The 18,325-nt window shown below is 43.6% G+C and overlaps 2 protein-coding genes across 6 annotated transcripts in view; one reads left to right on the top strand and one right to left on the bottom strand.

The window, feature by feature from the left end:
* The window catches only part of LOC111978213 (leucine zipper putative tumor suppressor 2 homolog), a 103,364-nt gene extending 91,865 nt beyond the window's left edge, over window positions 1-11,499 (top strand). For all 5 annotated transcript variants that reach the window (XM_024008142.3, XM_070448585.1, XM_024008140.3 and 2 more), the window contains 6 exons: window positions 386-764; window positions 3,270-3,980; window positions 4,367-4,489; window positions 4,846-4,992; window positions 5,127-5,657; window positions 5,798-11,499. In XM_024008142.3, coding sequence (XP_023863910.1) covers window positions 386-764; window positions 3,270-3,980; window positions 4,367-4,489; window positions 4,846-4,992; window positions 5,127-5,657; window positions 5,798-6,085 — 2,179 coding nt within the window. In that variant the 3' untranslated portion in view covers window positions 6,086-11,499. The remainder of the gene's footprint in view (window positions 1-385; window positions 765-3,269; window positions 3,981-4,366; window positions 4,490-4,845; window positions 4,993-5,126; window positions 5,658-5,797) is intronic.
* A 383-nt stretch (window positions 11,500-11,882) lies between these two features.
* Window positions 11,883-18,325, bottom strand: part of LOC111977947 (PDZ domain-containing protein 7-like) — a 50,757-nt gene continuing 44,314 nt past the window's right edge. The window contains exons 15-16 of the mRNA XM_070448704.1: window positions 16,722-16,822; window positions 11,883-13,716 (exon numbers count right to left, since the gene is read on the bottom strand). Coding sequence (XP_070304805.1) covers window positions 13,573-13,716; window positions 16,722-16,822 — 245 coding nt within the window. The 3' untranslated portion in view covers window positions 11,883-13,572. The remainder of the gene's footprint in view (window positions 13,717-16,721; window positions 16,823-18,325) is intronic.

Below are 18,325 nucleotides of genomic sequence, written 5' to 3'. Positions count from 1 at the left end.
CTTGCCAACTCCTGGGATTGTCTTGCCAAACAAGAGCACAAACAGATCTTGGACCAGGCTAGTGATTCCTCCCTTACTTGCTCCCGAGTGGCGCAGCAGACTAAGGCACTGCCTCTCAGTGCTAGAGGCGTCACTACAGACACCCTGGTTCAAATCCAGGCTGTATCACAACCGGCTGTGATTGAGAGACCCATAGGGCGGCGCACAATTGGCCCAACGTCGTCCGGGTTTGGCTGGTGTAGTCCGTTGTAAATAAGAATTTGTTCTTAACTGACTTGCCTAGTTAAATAAAGGTTACTTTTTTATACAATGGAAAAGAACTACTGTAAAAATGCTATATACTGTAATTCCAATCAATTATTATCATAAATTATTTTTATTTCAGCACTAAGACACGCCATAACACCCCAACCACCAGCTGTTTCAGGCTCCAGGGTGATAACAACACCTTGCACAGTGCGAGCTCCCTGGAACAACTACTGGTCATCAACAACCAGACCCAGACCCAGACCACACAGCTCCAGCCCCCGCCACTGCCCACCAAGAAGCAGCCCCGGGCAGGTAACTCTGCTGGTGGGGCAGGGAATGGAAACTATGGGTTTGTGACTGAGGTGGTGACTGTAGGAGACTGGAATGATAACCATGTGGTGCCGGTCGGGAGTCCGTGTAGCGACTCGGAGGAGCAGAGGGATAACCGAGGTCTCAACGGGAATATTGGCGGTCCGCCGCCCAAACTCATCCCTGTGTCGGGAAAACTGGAGAAGGTGAGTGTCGGCGGGGGATTCCAAAAATGTCAAGTGGTTCCCGAGGTTGTCGTATCTGTGTATCCCTAATAAGTCAAGAAATGACCATCCCAACTTCCCTTTGATTACGCCCATACATTTCATTGTGTTATCATTAGTATACTTTTTTTCTTTCTCAGTTGTAAGTTTCATTTGTAAAATCCTCACTAAGCTAATATACAGAACATAGAATCTAGCTAGCTAATAATACTTCTAGCTAATGGTGTAGTGAACTTTCAGTACCTCACTATTACCTAACTACTCCCAGCTAAAATAAGCAGCACTGGTGGTGAGGTGCTAGGCCAACTACAGTACCAGTCAAATGTTAGGATACACCTACTCATTCCAGGCTTGGCTTTGCGCATGGTGATCTTAGGCTTGTGTGCGGCTGCACGGCCATGGAAACCCATTTCATGAAGCTCCCAATGAACAGTTCTTGTGCTGACGTTGCTTCCAGAGGCAGTTTGGAACTTGGTAGTGAGTGTTGCAACCGAGGACAGATGGTTTTTACGTGCTACACGCTTCAGCACTCGCCGGTCCTGTACGTTTTGCGGCTGAGCCCGTTGTTACTCCAAGACGTTTCTACTTCACAATAACAACACTTACAGTTGACCGGGGAAGCTCTAGCAGGGCAGAAATTTGACCAACTGACTTGTTGGAAAGGTGGCATCCTATGACGGTGCCACGTTGAAAGTCACTGAGGCCATTCCACTGCCATTGTTTGTCTATGGAGATTGCAAGGCTGTGTGCTCAAGTTTATACACCTGTCAGCAACAGGTGTGGCTGAAATATATGGCCGAATCCACCAATTTGAAGGGGTGTCCACATACTTTAAAAAAATATATAATGTAGTTTAGGTGTATTTTTGATGCGCCATCATCAGCTGCGCAGACTGACTGCCAGTGAATAATTTTCGGTGACTGAGGGGCAGAAAAATATACCTTGTAAAACAGCTTATAACACAAATTACGTTTGTAAAATTAAGATTCTAACAACGACAGTGTGTTATATAGACTTATTTAGGAAATGTCAAGGCGGGGGGTGACATGACTTTAAAAATGTCAGAGTAATTAAAAAAGTTATTTTGTTTTGAGTCAACAACACGCTCTCAGCTCTCCTAGTGTTAAATGATCTATTACAGGCTTTGTCTGAGCTGTGAATAAGGTTCCCTCTCGATCAATAGAAATGAACAGTCAATTAGAGAGAGGAGAGAGAGGATCTATGGAAAATAATGTTAGCATATACAGTACCAGTCAAAAGTTTGGACACACCTACTCATTCAAGGGTTTTTCTTTATTTTTACTATTTTCTACATTGTAGAATAATAGTGAAGACATCAAAAATATGAAATAACACATATGGAATCATGTAGTAACCAAAAAAGTGTTAAACAAATCAAAATATATTTTATATTTGAGATTCTTCAAAGTAGCCACCCTTTGCCTTGATGACAGCTTTGCACACTCTTGGCATAACGTAACAAATGTGGAAAAAGTCAAGGGGTCTGAATAGTTTCCAAATGCACTGTATAGCCTACAGTTGCATAAACTAATGAAATTGCTATTGTGTTCCTTGAAATACATTTTCTTTTATATTCTAATGTTACATTCATAAACAGAACCCAATTGTAATTTTTTCAATAGCATGTGAAATCTATTTATTAGACTGTTAAAATGTTGACGTTCGTTCAAAATACATTTTTGGCCCGAATGGGGGTCCAATGAGGCCAGGCTTTTCAATGGTTAACAATCAATCACCTCGCACCTTATAATCAATGTCAGAGCTGTCTTACATTCACTGACACACTCACTGAGGCCTGAGGGAAATCATTTAGAAAACTGCTTACCGGACCAGTGTGTATAGAGCTGTCTTTTTCTGTCTCTCTTCTCTTAATTTGTCCACCCCTTCTCTCTCTCTCTCTCTCTCTCGCGCCTTTCTCTTCCTGTCTCTTTCCTCTCCCCACCATCTCCCCCTCTCTCTCCCCGTCCCCCTGTATTTCTCCCCTTTCTATTTCTCTTTCTATCTTTCTCCTCTCCCTCTCTCTCTTTTCATCCACCCTCTCTCGTGTCGTGACATATTCAATTAGATGTGAGAAAAATCATTAGGAAAACTGCTTACTGGAAGCCAATAAATAACAATAAAACCAATGAGAGCCTTCAGAATGACCTTCCACCCTATCAGTGTCCCTGTCTTTATTGGGAGGAGACCAGGCATTCCTAATTAGCAATGCTGATATCACTGAAGTCAGTTTCTTTTATATTTCCTTTGTTTTATCATACCTTTATTTAACCGGAAATCCCAATAAAGGGTTGCCCAGTGCTGTGGTTCTATGTGCGTTTGAGAGGGTCTTGATTAGATTCCCTTTGATAGGGCCTATCAGGCAATAATGAACATGATAATAATTCATTAATCATAGTTGAAAACACAATGTAATGATGCCTGTACTTTTCTGTAAGAACCATTAACAAATACAGTCTTCCATTACAGAACATGGAGAAGTTTCTGATCCGTCCCACTGCGTTCAAACCAGTGGTCCCCAAGAACCGTCACTCGGTGCAGTACCTCTCCCCGAGGCCAGGGGGCAGCCTCTCTGAGAGCCAGGGCAGCCTCAACCTCCTCCTGCCCCTACCTATCAATGGGAATAATGGAAATACTGTGGTCAACAGCCCGGGGAGCTACGGAAATGTCGTATCTCTGCTCTGCTCCTCCTCTTCCTCGGACAGCAAAAGGAACTCGTACAGCGGAGGACGCAACGCTCGCAGCAGCCAGTCCTGCTCCATGTCAGACTCTGGCCGTAACTCCCTGTCCAGCCTCCCCACTCACAGCAGTACCGGCTACAGCTTGGCCCACAGCGAGGCCTCTGGGTCTGGAGGGTCCGGGGTGGGCCTGGAGCCTGGGGCTGGAAGAACTACTACTACCAACGGAGGAGGGTCGGTGACCCACGGAGTTCACAGTCACTCAACCTCCCACGGTCACTCTAACTCGGACAGCGGGCGTTCGTCATCCAGTAAGAGCACGGGGTCGCTGAGCGGGCGCGGCCAGCCCCTGTCGGACAGTGGGTCGTGTGGGCACTCACCCCCGCCCCTGGAGGGGTACGAGGGGGTGATGAGGGAGCTGGAGGAGAAGCTGAGGGAGAGGGATTTGGAACTGCAGCAGCTCAGAGAGAACCTGGACGAGAACGAAGCCGCCATCTGTCAGGTGAGAGGGGAGTTTTTTTTACTTAGTAGTTGTTCAGTAGACACCAAAGAGAGGATAATTGACTGAAACAGGGAGGTCCAATAACAACCCTTGTTTTTTGTTTTCAGTTGAAAGCGCTTTATTACCTTTTTTTCTTATGGTTTGCCCTAATTTAATTACTCACACGATCCTGGTGTGGCTCATGTCTGTGTAATGTCAGGTGTTTAAGCAGGCCTAAAGTGTTACCTCGAGGACCAATATGTATCAAATGTTTCTGTTGTTTCTATTGACTAAGCTAAATTATTCCATAGCTTTTCGAGCCATAATAGTGCTGCTTCACAGTTTGACCTCTGGATGTGGTATCTGTATGTAAACTCTGACCTCTAACTCCTGACCTCCTGTGCTAGGTATACGAGGAAAAGCAGCGTCGCTGTGAGAGGGAGCTGGAGGAAATGAGACAGAGCTGCTCTTCCAAGATGAAACAGGCTACACAGAAGGCCCAGAGAGTACAACAGGCCTTACAACTACAGGTAAGAACTACAGTATAGATAGACAGAGACATAGATACAGTATACAGAAACATGGATATACAGCGACATAGATACAGAAACATAGATATACAGACAGAGCAGTTCTTCTAAGATGAAACAGGCTCACAGAAGGCTCAGAGAGTACCATATGCCTTACAGCTACAGGCAACAGACAGAGATACAGAGATAGTTCAGTCAACTTAATTTGGGAAGTAGGACCCTGTTTTGTACGACAGCAAGTTACTATTGTTTGTACTATTTGTACTATTGTTTGAAATGTTGCTGCTGTTTTGGTAGGATCTCCTGATTTTTGGACTGTCAAAATGCGACAATAACTTTCTGTGTCTCTACTTCAGGTGTTCCAGCTGCAGCAGGAGAAAAAGAAACTTCAGGAGGACTTCTCCTCTCTGCTGCAGAACAGGGAAGAGCTGGAGAGGAGGTGTGCCTCCATACAGAGAGAACAGATTCAGTTGGGACCGCGCCTAGAGGAGACGAAGTGGGAGGTGAGACACTGAGGAGGAGAAAGGTCAGGAGTTTAGGGGTCATGGGTTAGGGTAAGTGTGAGGGTCAACGTTGATTCATGTACACAATTTCAAAGTAAGAGAATATTCACAAAATATGCACCCCCCCCACCCAGGTGTGTCAGAAGTCAGGTGAGATATCCCTGTTGAAACAGCAACTGAAGGAGATCCAGTCAGAGCTGAGCCAGAAGGGTGGGGAGCTGGTGGTCCTGAAATCCCAGCTGAGGGAGGCCAGGACTGACCTCCAAAACAGCCAGGCCAGGAGCCAGGAGGCTGGGTCGGCCCTGCGGACACGCTCCCTGGAGCTAGAGGTCTGCGAGAATGAGCTCCAGCGCAGGAAGAGCGAAGCCGAGCTGCTCCGCGAGAAAGTCGGACGCTTGGAGGAAGAGTTGGCCCGCCTCCGAGATGCCCTGGCCAATCAGGAAGGAGGTTATCTTCCTGGAGGCCAGGCGCCGGCTAATAAGGGCCAGTGCATGAGCCTGCCCCTCCCCCAGGGCCGTGCGGGTGTGGAGGGTGGAAAGGGGGGCCCCAGCCCCTCTATGGGGTACCGTGAGGCGGAGGAGGGCAGGCTGGTATGGGGAGGGGAGAGTGATGAGGCCAAGACTCAGAGGCAGAGTGCTGAAGCTGTGCTGGGACTCAGGCAACAGGTGGGCTCCAACAATGTTTAGACATTCTTTTGTTAATTTATTATCTGCAGAATGGTGCTTGAATAATACTCGTTTTTGCACTGATCTGTTGTGTATTGCTGGTTTTCAGTCAATCAATGAATCAATCACTTCTCTGTCAGGTGGAGAGGCTGAGGGCAGAGCTGATGTACGAGAGGAGGAGCAGTGAGGAGCAGCTGGGAGGATTCGAGGAGGAGAGGAGGGTCTGGCAGGAAGAGAAGGAAAAGGTGATCCGCTACCAGAAGCAGCTGCAGCAGAACTACATCCAGATGTACAGGAGGAACAGAGATCTGGAGAGGGTGATGAGAGAGCTCAGTCTAGAGCTGGAGAACAGAGACATAGAGGACTACGACATCCACAGCGGCAGCAACGACATCCACTTTGAGGAGATGACCGCTACTGAGATCTAGAGGGGACAACACAGGGGTGTCCTCTCGCCCCATTGAGATTTAGAGACCAGACAGGGACGTTGTCTAACCCCAGTGATATCCAAATCAAATTGTATTGGTCACATACATGTGTTTAGCATATGTTAAATGCTTGTGTTTCTAGCTCAGACAGTAGCATCTTCTGATATTTAGAGACAAGGGTGTCCTCTCGCCCGCATGACTATTAATACCAGCACCCTGAAATGATCTGATTTCCCCATCACTGCTACTGAGAGGGCTGCGTCCAAAACGGAACCCGATTTCCTATGTAGTGCACTACCTTTGGCTAGAGAACAGGGTGCCATGTGAAATTTGCATCTAGAATACCGAGGGTATATCTGAACGTATTCCCCTAACCACAGTACAAGCACTCTTTACTTCTCTATGGACCGTTTGCTGTCATGGACATTAAGGGAGCATCTCTGTTTAAAGGGTGCATCCGCAGACTTAAAAGAGAGGTTAGTGTGTATCTCAATAGTTGAGAGTGTCTTCCTCCCCAGAGTAAGATTCACCCTCAGACCAACACATCCTCCTTGCCTCCTCACATGGGTTTGATTGCCCAGCTATAGTACCAGCACTCTTTGGGACGTATATTATGACTTTTGACTTGAGAAACAAGCAGGTACCACTCAAACCTCGCTCAAATCAGTGTATTGAAAGCAAAGGGGAGAATCAAGTCAAGTATAATCACATCTGTATGGAGCACACAGGTGTGACTACCTGACCACCAGCACATAATGATGACATTACTATAACGATGACATCATCATCACTCGACTGTGTTTTCGTTCGTCCACAGGACTTTGTGCACCTTTGCACTAAAGCAATGATGTAATAACACTTTCACAATTTGTGCTGTCAATGTTATATATACAGTGTTCAATGGATCAGCAACTCATCTAGAAGTAGTACGGAAAGGACAAGAAATACTCCACTGGCCAGGAAATATGGATTTATATTCGGTGGAATTGGAAGCCACAACCTTGTCTTTTCTCAGCTATGGAAAGACTACTGTATGTAGTATTTTGATGGGATGTATAAGGACTCTTGGCACAAATAGCAAATGCAACTGTTCAGTTTTCAGCACTGGCTAAGAAAGGAACTGTAGTCTACACTCTTCCTTGTTCATGGAATCTTCAAACATCCTGGATTTCTATCATTGGCTGCTTGTAGCTAACATGTCAACATTCTCTTCTGTCATTGGCTGAACCATATCTGTCAGTTGATATTGACTCTCAGCTCCCCATATCAGACTGAGAGATGTGGTGAGAAGGAAGAGAAAACCAAAAGAAGACATCAAAGGCTTAATGTGAGTGCTGTGTTGTGCTCCTCCTCTCTCTAAGCCAATAGTCACCCTATTGTATCTTCTCTACAACCTCTCTCATGTGAATGACACAAATAGAAGCATGTAGCACTATGAGGGAGTGATATGTGAGGGAGATATCAGCACAATTGCAACCGCTGCCCTTCTCTCTCTCAGCACAAACTGTCATATCAGAGGAAGAAACACACCTTGATTGGTCAACTCAAGCTGCCCGTCAAAGATATCGATGCTGCATTGGCTGCTGGGACTGTTATGGCGCCGTCTTGGATCAGTGAGCATATGGTGTCACTTTTCCTTATGGTATCACAGTGAAACCAACAAAACATCCCTGTTCAACTGTACTTTGCTCCTCCCTCCCTTGGCGTCTCTCCCTGTCGCACCCGCTGGACTGTGAATACTCTTCTAACGTTTTACCTTTTATTACTAGACCCCCCCCCCTCTCCCTCCCTCTCATCAAAAAGCCAAGTAACACTTCCTAGACTTCCTGTCCATTCTGGCCAGTGACTGTGAGGCTCACTCACTGACACCTAGATAATGTGGATGGCAAAATTGCATGTCTTTCCCTTGTCTGTCAAAGTCTGGGAGAGGACGGTCCAGGTAATGTAGGGTAGGGTTCCCCAACTGGCAGGGATTTTATTTGGCCTCCCAAGTTTTCTGAGCAAAAAAACATATATATATATATAATTATATATTTTTTAAACGTTGTTGGACATAAACGACTAAAAACACCAGCAAATCAGCTCCAGGTGATTTTAATTTTGGAAATCTCTTCCAAAGTATTCCCATGCATAATAGTGAAATAGATACATGTGATCGTATACAATGTAAACAAGGTTTGAAATGATTGTTTTAGTCAAATATATCTGTTTGGGCATTTTACGTTCAATTTGCGGTCTACAAATTATTTGTAGTTATGTACCAGTCCGCTGACCATCCGCTCAAGAAAATGTCAGCCTGCGGCTAAATCTAGTTGATGATCCCTGATGTAGGGGTTTGTGCTGGACAGTGCATGATATATTAGCCTAAGGCATGACAAACAGGTCATTATGGAACTGTTACAGTGGTTATATCAACATTTTGGCAACCACTGCCATAGAAATATAATGAATAGAATGTAATTCTATTTCTATGTGGGGAACCATAGATAAATACTGGAGTCTTCAGTTGTGCTTCCTCATAAGAAGGGATTAAACTAGAGCTCTGGTCTTTTATATTACAGAGGTAAACAGAGTTTATAAAAAGGAATCTAACAGATAAATGGAAATCAATATGATCTATGATGATGATGTATTTTTTTTTTATATAGCACCTGAAGATATTTTGTGGTAACACCAGTACCATTGTGGGTTTAATGTACAAAGTATAATAAAGAGTTCTATATATCTTTACAGTACCACACATATACCAATGAGATGATTAAACACAATTGGAAAGGGTCTGGAAAGAGTGGCGCGAACATCTATTGCATGCATAAAAAAATGTTACATCATCTTGAACAAACAAAAAAAGTCATGATTCAAACTCCACTCTTTGTTGTTGACCAAGCTGCATTATGATTTAACAAACATACAAAAATATGGGAAATATCCTGCTTTTAGCCAAGGTTTACATTGGTCAGCACATTAAYGGTCATCCTTTTTCAATGCGATTGAGTTTTCATTTGGCGGCCATTATCATCTATATCACCCAATATCATCGTCATCGTTGTGTTTGTCATCTTCAGACTACACTTATTAACACACAAAGCATTTCATCCAAATAATATCTCAACTAAAAATGTGTTCATCACATATGGTAGAAACATTAATCTTCAATTTAGTCGTATAGGTCTACAAGGTTACTATTTTACAACATTCAAGATGTATCTTTAAGAGATKAATAGAACATATTATGTTCCAGTGTGGATGTACCATCATCTTTAACACAGTCAGGTGGAAAAAGCAGCTCAGGTGTAATTTTTTTAATTTAACCTTTATTTAACTAGGCAAGCCAGCTAAGAACAAATTCTTATTTACAATGACAGTCTACCACAGCCAAACCCTAACCAAGATGACRTTGGGCCAATTGTGTGCCGCCCTATGGGACTCCCAATCACAGCCAGCTGTGATATAGCCCAGAATCAAACCAGGGTCTGTAGTGACACCTCTAGCACTGAGATGCAGTGCCTTAGACCGCTGCGCCACTTGGGAGCCCCCAAGTGGTAATGACTAACACAGTATCAAAGGTGTAATGGTTAACACAGTAGCACAGGTGTAATGGTTAACACAGAACAGTAGCACAGGTAAAGTGAACTGAAAGGGACCCCAGTGTAAATTTTGGCACTCTGTAACAGATTTAGTCATTTTGACTTAAATATCATTAAGTCTGATTCACATTTGAATAATGATTTAGTGTAGTTATTGTCAAAATGACAAAAACAGTGGTCCATTTTTGTCAACTAAATGCCCTTTCATTTTAGTAATTTAGTCACTTCACATTTGTATTGCCTCATTAACCTATAGTAAACATAAATCACTGACTTCCATGTGCACAAACACACATACAGTAGTAGCCTTGTTCTACTAACATACTTTTCTGCATAAAATGCTATTCTCATCCCAACAGCAGAAATATGACAAACATATATAAGAATTATCTGGCCTCGTCGCGTCATTTTCATTGTTATTAACGTTCCACAGATGTCGCAGCCACATYGATGTCCAAAAGTAGAACAGGGCACAGACGTCAGTTCAACATCTAGTTTTGATTTACATTTGGTTGAGTTGTCAACTAACCTTCATAGGTGGTTTGAAGTCAGATACAAATCTGATTCCTGGCCAAGTGACTTGTGTCTGAACGGGAAAATCAGATTTATTTGCCCTCAAGTGGTTTTGAAAGTTGGATAATATTTTCCTTTGAGGCTTTAAAAGTGTTCCTACACTATGATTTTGAACATTCAAAGCAACTGGGAAACATTCGACATAACTTCTGAGTGATGAGGAATCCTGAACACCACCACCGATCAGTTCTAAAAACTMTTGTTCAGTTCAATTAGTAGTCAGACTTGAGATCATTTAGTCTCGTCTCGTTTTAGGCAACTGAAATATATWTWTTTKTTTAGTTATAGTTTTTTTCTGGTCTATTTAGTCAGTTATAGTCTAGTCAACTGCCACTGAAAAAGTAGGTGTTTGACAAATATTTGAGTCCTTATTTTTGTTGACTAAAGTAACTGTGGAACCCCCTCGGTGAAAGCACAGTGCACTCTGGATACCCTTTCCACATTTCTCACTTCATAACCCCATAATAGTTTTTTGGGGTGTAAATACAGTCAGTATCTAACTGAAAATTACATACAGGTAACTGCCAAAATAAAGGAAACACTTGTGTAAATGAGGGATACAAAGTATATTGAAAGTAGGTGCTTCCACACAGGTGTGGGTCTTCAGTTAATTAAGCAATTAATATCCCATCATGCTTAGAGTCATGTATAAAAATGCTGGGCAGTCCATTATTTTGGCTACMGTGGCTATGCCCCCATACGATTACAAGGCCCCTATCCACAGGGCACAAGTGATCACTGAATGGTTTGATGAGCATGAAAACCAGATYTCAACCCAATTGAACACTTATGGGAGATTGTGGAGCGGTGCCTGAGACAGAGTTTTCCACCACCAACAAAACACCAGCGTTTTCCCTCCAATAGAGTTCCAGACACTTGTAGAATCTATGCCAATGTGCATTGAAGCTGTTCTGGCTCGTGGAGGCACAACGCCCTATTAAGACTTTGTTGGTGTTTCCTTTATTTTGGCAGTTACTTCTACATTGAGTGACATTCTAGTCCTTTACTCAGACCAAAATATATATTTCAAATGTAGCCACTGCGACTAGACCAAAGCAACGTAACACGTTTGTTTGTATTTGTCTTGTTTCTTTTCTTCCTTAGTGTGCATAAGTATACAATTATATTTTAGCGTGTTTAGGTGTTCCGTTTCTTTATTAATCCATGGTGTTTGTAGTCATTCATGTATATTTTCATGCTGTAAATTTATTGTACAAAATTACGTTTGTTTTTAATTAAAGATACAAAATGTCACCATGGAGTAATGGTTGCTGGAATTTACACTGATGCACTGGTGAAAACAAATATTCTGAAGTGATGAAGGCTTTTTGGGGTGAATCCTAACTCACTCAAATGTTCACAATCTGCCATTGCCATTGAACAAATGAATCTCAGCCTTAGTGAAAATTTGACTTAAGTGGAAGTGAAGATTTGCCCCTTCATATTTATCAGTTGACAACCAAACTACTTCCATTAATATTACACGATCCAGAGACACAGAAAGACGGTGTCAATAAAACAAACATTTATTGTGATAAATTAATACAATAGCTCTGAAAACATTTTGAATGTACCTTATTATATGTTTATTACATGTATATTATGCTTAATTACACACACACACACACACACACACACASAKATAYAYAYAYATATATATATATAYACACAYATATATATATACACATAAACATATATATAAATAACAGAAGCTTATCTGACCATACTGCCATTGAGCTTTACCGCCGCATTTGTCACCAGCCAGACGTTCTAGCCCTACAGCAAGTCATATGTAAGCACCTCTCAAGCCCTCTGCCGCTCATAAAGGTAAGGAACTATGCGTGGTGCACTGTACACTCTGGTGATTCCAGGGAGTTAGGGACCTAAACCTAACCTAATATTAACCCTTGACCTAACATCCGCCCTTCATCAACCCTTCCCAGACCCATGCAGCCCCTCTCTCCCACTCTCTCCCAGCCCTAGCCTATCTTTCCCAGTCTTACCCCCTCTCTCCCTGCCCCTCTGTTCCTGTGCTAGGCTGGTGAGGGGAGGACGACTCATATTGTCTGGAACAGAGCCAATGGAATGGCATGAAAMGCATGGAAACCATGTATTTCATACCATTTCACCTATTCCACTCCAGTCATTACCACCAACCCGTCCTCCCCAATGAAGGTGCCACCAACCTCCTGTCGTGCCAGCCCTTCTTTCCCTGGCCCAGAGAGTCCCTCTCTCCCACCCTTTCTCTCTTCACCCCAGTCCTAGCCCCTCTGCCTCTCTCCCAACTTCTCTCCCTCCAGCCTTAGTTTAAGCCACTGGTCCTCACATCCTGTACATCATTTAGGTTTTCCTCCATCTCCTCCACATGTCTGTTCAGGCTCAGTCCACAAGCCTATGTAATCAAGCATCTAAAGTGGCATCCTGCTCCAGAAACATGAACTCTGTTTGCCAGAAATACAGTTTTAAACAGAGCTGCAATTTGTACTGATCCCCTAGACATCCACTAAACCACAACTATAATACAGAGGCTTAATCTGGACTATAAATCTCATGACGTTGGACACAGTAATCTCTCTCTCTCTCTGGCAGGACCCCGGTGGACTGAAATGGTCCCTGGAACTGTGTGTATAGGGGGGGGGGGGTTATGCGTGCGAGTGGTGAGAGTGTGGGTTGGTGAGTGAGTGAGTGAGTGAGTGAGTGAGTGAGTCTGCGTGCGTGCATGTTTTTTTTCTCTGCTTCCACAAAATAAAGTTTCCTTCCCTTGAAGTTACCTACAGTACATTATATTAATATGATTGCTATAGCTGCTGACTCCTAACAACTCTAGCTAACAATATAAGTTAATATAACAAAAGGGATACATATAATCCAGTCTATCTTTGATAAATATTATTTATCACATTATTATACTCAAAGTAGGCACAGTAGACCCACATGTCGACTGCAGTTACAACATAACATATCACGTTACCAATTTTTGTTTTAGCAGTATTTCCTGTTTTCTATGGAATCATTGTCCCTTTTGCCCTAGAGGAGAAGCAAGCGTATTGGTCAGTGTAAGAGGTACCTTCCTCTCCTCTGTGAGTAGACCATTCCCTTCCATTCCGAACCATCTGCATCAGACGAATCCTCATCTTCTGTAAATCCACATACTTGTATCTGACAACGTTCTGGTTTGAACACCAGCATTTCATTCATTTCCATTTCCAGGCAAAGTGGGTTGGTGAACTGCACCTCGGAGCATCCTTTTTGACAGGCCTGTAGTACTGAGGTTGTAGTATTTGTGTAAGCCTGACAGTGGGCTAGTCAGCAGGGCTCTTGGGGTTCTTAGGGCCCCTTGGGGACCTTGACGATGAACACCATGGAGTCTTTGGCCTTGTTGCTGAACGCCCGGCGAATTACGTCCACCGCATGAAGATGGGTCACACGCTGCAGAGACTCACCGTCCACCGACACCAGCTCATACCCAGCCTGGAGAGACACACACACAAAGAGAGAAACACACACATACACACATATGCATGCATAGACAAAACACACACACAATCACACACACACACACAAACCATACACAAATACGGGTTAGAGGTGATACACACACATAGGCATACACATGCTTACTGTGCATTGACCTCGGCTCCCACTTAGCGTCTTTTTCTCTAATCTCCATACTCATATCCCAGTAGATGAAGCTCAAGGTTATGTTGAAAACACACACACCAACCACACTTAATGCCTCCCCCTGCATTGTTTCCTGCAGGAAGAGAACAGAAAGTTCCTGTGATGTCATCAGTGCACACCGAGGATGCACCTGACTGACACTCACAACACAAACCCACTGAATGGCTACAACACAATCACAAAGCCAGAGGTATGTGAGACTACAAGGTCTCTTCTCTATCTTACCCAAACCAGGGCACCTGCTGGAATATTTCCCCTCATGAAAATGTTGTTCAACAAAATATCTGATCATGTTTATTGACCCAAAACATTCATGCCCTTCCTCCCGTGATGCCAGTATCAAAAAATGTTGATCCATTTAACTAAAGAGCAGATTAATACAAGTAATTCTGAATATTAGACATAATGTCATTCATCCTCTTTGGTAAACATTTATGGATGTTATTTTTGGGGCTTCCTCTCTCTCTTTCTCTAACCAACAGTCATCATCCACTAAATGGTCCTCCCTACTGAATTAGATMTCTCTATTGTAGTCTGGTTTGACATTACAAATACAGTATCGAAATTACAAATAGTTAGTTATTGTTATACTTTAAACCTATTCATGTGGATTATTCAGCTATGTGCATTGCTCTTAATTTCTTGGCAGTGGTGGTAGTGGATCACTGTCCAGACTCCAGGCCATATTTCTGGAGAGAGCAACACCAGAACACTAGGACAGGTTAAATGGTATAATCATCTAGTTTTTAGAGTACTGTTGAGTACACACCCTGCAAACAATAATCAGTTGTTAGGATGTCCCCAGGATGTCACAAAATTGTCTCCTAAAGTCGTCAAGACATTGTTTCATGGTCCCCTAAATGTTTTGTCTAGTTCCTGGTTGGTCCCGAGATGTCCCCAAGGAAGTTTTTAGGACGTTCTTAGGACATTATGTCATGGTCCAATGGATGTTTTTGTCTAGTTCCCGGTTTGTCCCATGGACATCACCTGATGGTCCCAAAGAAACGCCGTCGTCCTCCACGCGCAAGCTAGTTTCATTACACATCACCCCTTGCTACTGTTGCCAAGCCCATCAAGGCCCTGATTGAACCAGAGTGCTTTTAACATACTGTTTTCTACTTACATAATTGACACACGTTAAAATACATGATTAAATTGTGTATGTTTATTCCAACAGCAATTATTACTTAACATGTCCTCAACTAGGATTTGAACTCACAACCTCTTGGTTCACGGCATTCCAATTCAGGTGTAACATTAAAACAAAATGACACGCCCCACCAACATTGGACAACTATACAAAAAACACAAACTCAAATTGCTGAAATAAGTCAATTAAATCAATGACACAAATGTCAGTTTAAATGATAACTATAAAGCAGATGGCACTTTTTTGCTAAGTGCAGAGATGTATTATAGGGGCTGAATGTGTAGAGTACCTCTGAACTTCTACAGACTTTGTGGTGCAGCAGAAAGATCAGCATACCCCAAATCTAGAGGTTGTGCGTTCATTGATAAAAGATTTTTACACTATTTTAACTGAACAGCTTACCTTAAAACCCCCATGCCATTTCATTTCTTTAATTACAGTGGTTTGTTACACCAGGGACCATCACGTGGCAAAAACCTCCAGGGGACAATGACACAACGTCTCAAGAACGTTCAGGGGACCATGACACAACGTTCCAAGAACATCCTAAAAACATCCTGGGACAAACTGTGAACTACAAAAAAGTAGTTGCATATTAGCTAACCCTAACCATTTTAAAAAGGGTAATATAATTATCTTAACCTGCTATGTTAATGCTCCTAACCTGCTACAAAAAGTCAATTTTGACAAAAGCTCTATCCAATAGCAATAGCAAGCGTGACACACACACACACATACAGACCTGGTGGCTAGCTTAAAGACAGGCAGTTATCAGACAGGAACAAGAGGACAAGATGTGTGTGAACAGTCAGTCTGGTGTAGTAATCCTACTTCCCCCTGCTCTCAGTGTGTGGCAGATACACACAAGTTAGGGACAGGCTATCAGGCTATGCCTAGGAATTAAGGGGCTGGAGCAAACCAACCACGTCTAGCTCCGTCTATATCGGTCTGTCTCTCTCTCTCTCTTTCCCAAACAATTCTCTCCCGCTTTGTCCTTCCCTTCCTCTCCTTCACGAAGGTCTCTGTCACGTTTTTGTGTGCATGCATGTCAGTGCGTGTGTATGTGTGTGTGTGTGAGAGAGAGAGAGAGAGAGAGAGAGAGAGAGAGAGAGGGGGACTCGGAGGGGAAGTTCATGGAAACTGAAAGGCTTAGCCGACACCAGATCCGCAGAGTGTTTGACACTCGAGTCATGGCCCTATCGAACCTGGGAAGTGCTGTCACCTGATAGGCTCACGGCAGCAACACCTGATTTTGAAACTTCGACCTAGTATCTAGAGATCGCTACGGTAGGGCCGTCTCAGACATTACCCCCTTCACCACATTGCAACCTCTAACCTCTGACCTCTGACCTCATCCCCCTGCTTCATTCAGTATCTCTTCCCTTCTATTAATACACTCTGGCTGAGTCATATTACCCATACATTACCTGATGAGGTACAGGTAAATTACCTGTACCTCATCAGTCATACTGGAGATATAAAAAACACACACACACACACACACAAAATACCAAACTAAACTAGAGTGCCGTTTACAAATGTCACAGACCAAAACTGCTAAACACGTCACCCTGTTTCATCGGGCTCAGTTCTGATTAAAACATGAGCTGCCCTAATATTGCAGTGAGCTCTTAAAGAAGCTTACCTTCAGAACATCACTGGTAGAGGCAGCTCCTCCTGGAAAGATCTTCTCTATCTTGATCACAGGCTGCACCTTGGACTCCATCCCACCTGAGATACTGATACCTGTAGAGCAGAGATAGAGAGTTTATCCACAAAGGGCCGGTGTTGGTGCAGGCTTTTGCTCCAGCCAATCAACTAGTAATCCTAGTCTTCAGTCAAGACTTAGTTTATGTATTTATAGGGATATTTACAGTGCCTTCAGAAAGTATTCACAACCCTTGAGTTTTTCACATTTTGTTGTGTTACAGCTTGARTTTAAAACGGCGATTTGGTTTCACTGGCCTACACACAACACCCGATAATGTCAAAGTAGATTCATGTTTTTGGACAWTTTTACAAATTCATTTAAAAAATGTAAGCGGACATTGAATAWCCATTTGAGCATGGTGAAGTTATTAATTACACTTTGGATGGTGTATCAATACGCCCAGTCACTACAACGATACAGACGTCCTTCCTAACTCAGTTGCTGGAGAGGAAGGAACCCGCTCAGAGATTTCACCATGTGAAATAAACTCAGCAAAAAAAGAAACGTCCTCTCACTGTCAACTGTGTTTATTTTCAGCAAACTTAACATGTGTAAATATTTGTATGAACATAACAAGATTCAACAACTGGGACATAACCTGAACAAGCTCCACAGACATGTAACTAACAGAAATGTAATAATGTGTTCCTGAACAAAGGGGGGGGGGGTCAAAATCAAAAGTAAGTCAATAACTGGTGTGACCTGGTGTGACCTCATGGACTGCACCAGATTTGCCAGTTCTGTTGAGATGTTGCCCCACTCTTCCACCAAGGCACCTGCAAGTTCCCGGACATTTCTGGGGGAATGGCCCTAGCCCTCACCCTCCGATCCAACAGGCCCAGACGTGAGATCCAGGCTCTTCGCTGGCCATGGCACCACACTGACATTCCTGTCTTGCAGGAAATCACAGACACAGAACGAGCAATATGGCTGGTGGCATTGTCATGCTGGAGGGTCATGTCAGGATGAGCCTGCAGGAAGGGTACCACATGAGGGAGGAGGATGTTTCCCTGTAACGCACAGCATTGAGATTGCATGCAATGACAACAAGATCAGTCCGCTGATGCTGTGACACACCGCCCCAGACCATGAGGACCCTCCACCTCCAAATCGATCCGCTCCAGACATAGGCCTCGGTGTAACGCTCATTCCTTCACGATAAAAGGAATCCGACCTTCACCCTGGTGAGACAAAACCGCAACTGTCAGTGAAGAGCACTTTTTTCCAGTCCTGTCTGGTCCAGCAACGGTGGGTTTGTGCCCATAGGCGACGTTGTTGCCGGTGATGTCTGGTGAGGACCTGCCTTACAACAGGCCAACAAGCCCTCAGTCCAGCCTCTCTCACCCTATTGCGGACAGTCTGAGCACTGATGGAGGGATTTGTCGTTCTGGGTAACCCAGAGCAGTTGTTGTTGCCATCCTGTACCTGTCCCGCAGGTGTGATGTTCAGATGTACCGATCCTGTGCAGGTGTTGTTACACGTGGTCTGCCACTGCGAGGATGATCAGCTGTCCATCCTGTCTCCCTGTAGCGCTGTCT

Source organism: Salvelinus sp. IW2-2015, linkage group LG18 (genome assembly GCF_002910315.2).
Source record: "Salvelinus sp. IW2-2015 linkage group LG18, ASM291031v2, whole genome shotgun sequence".
Classification (NCBI taxonomy): Eukaryota; Metazoa; Chordata; class Actinopteri; order Salmoniformes; family Salmonidae; genus Salvelinus; species Salvelinus sp. IW2-2015.
Note: the sequence above shows the minus strand (reverse complement) of the source record. Positions and strands in the feature narration are given on the sequence as shown.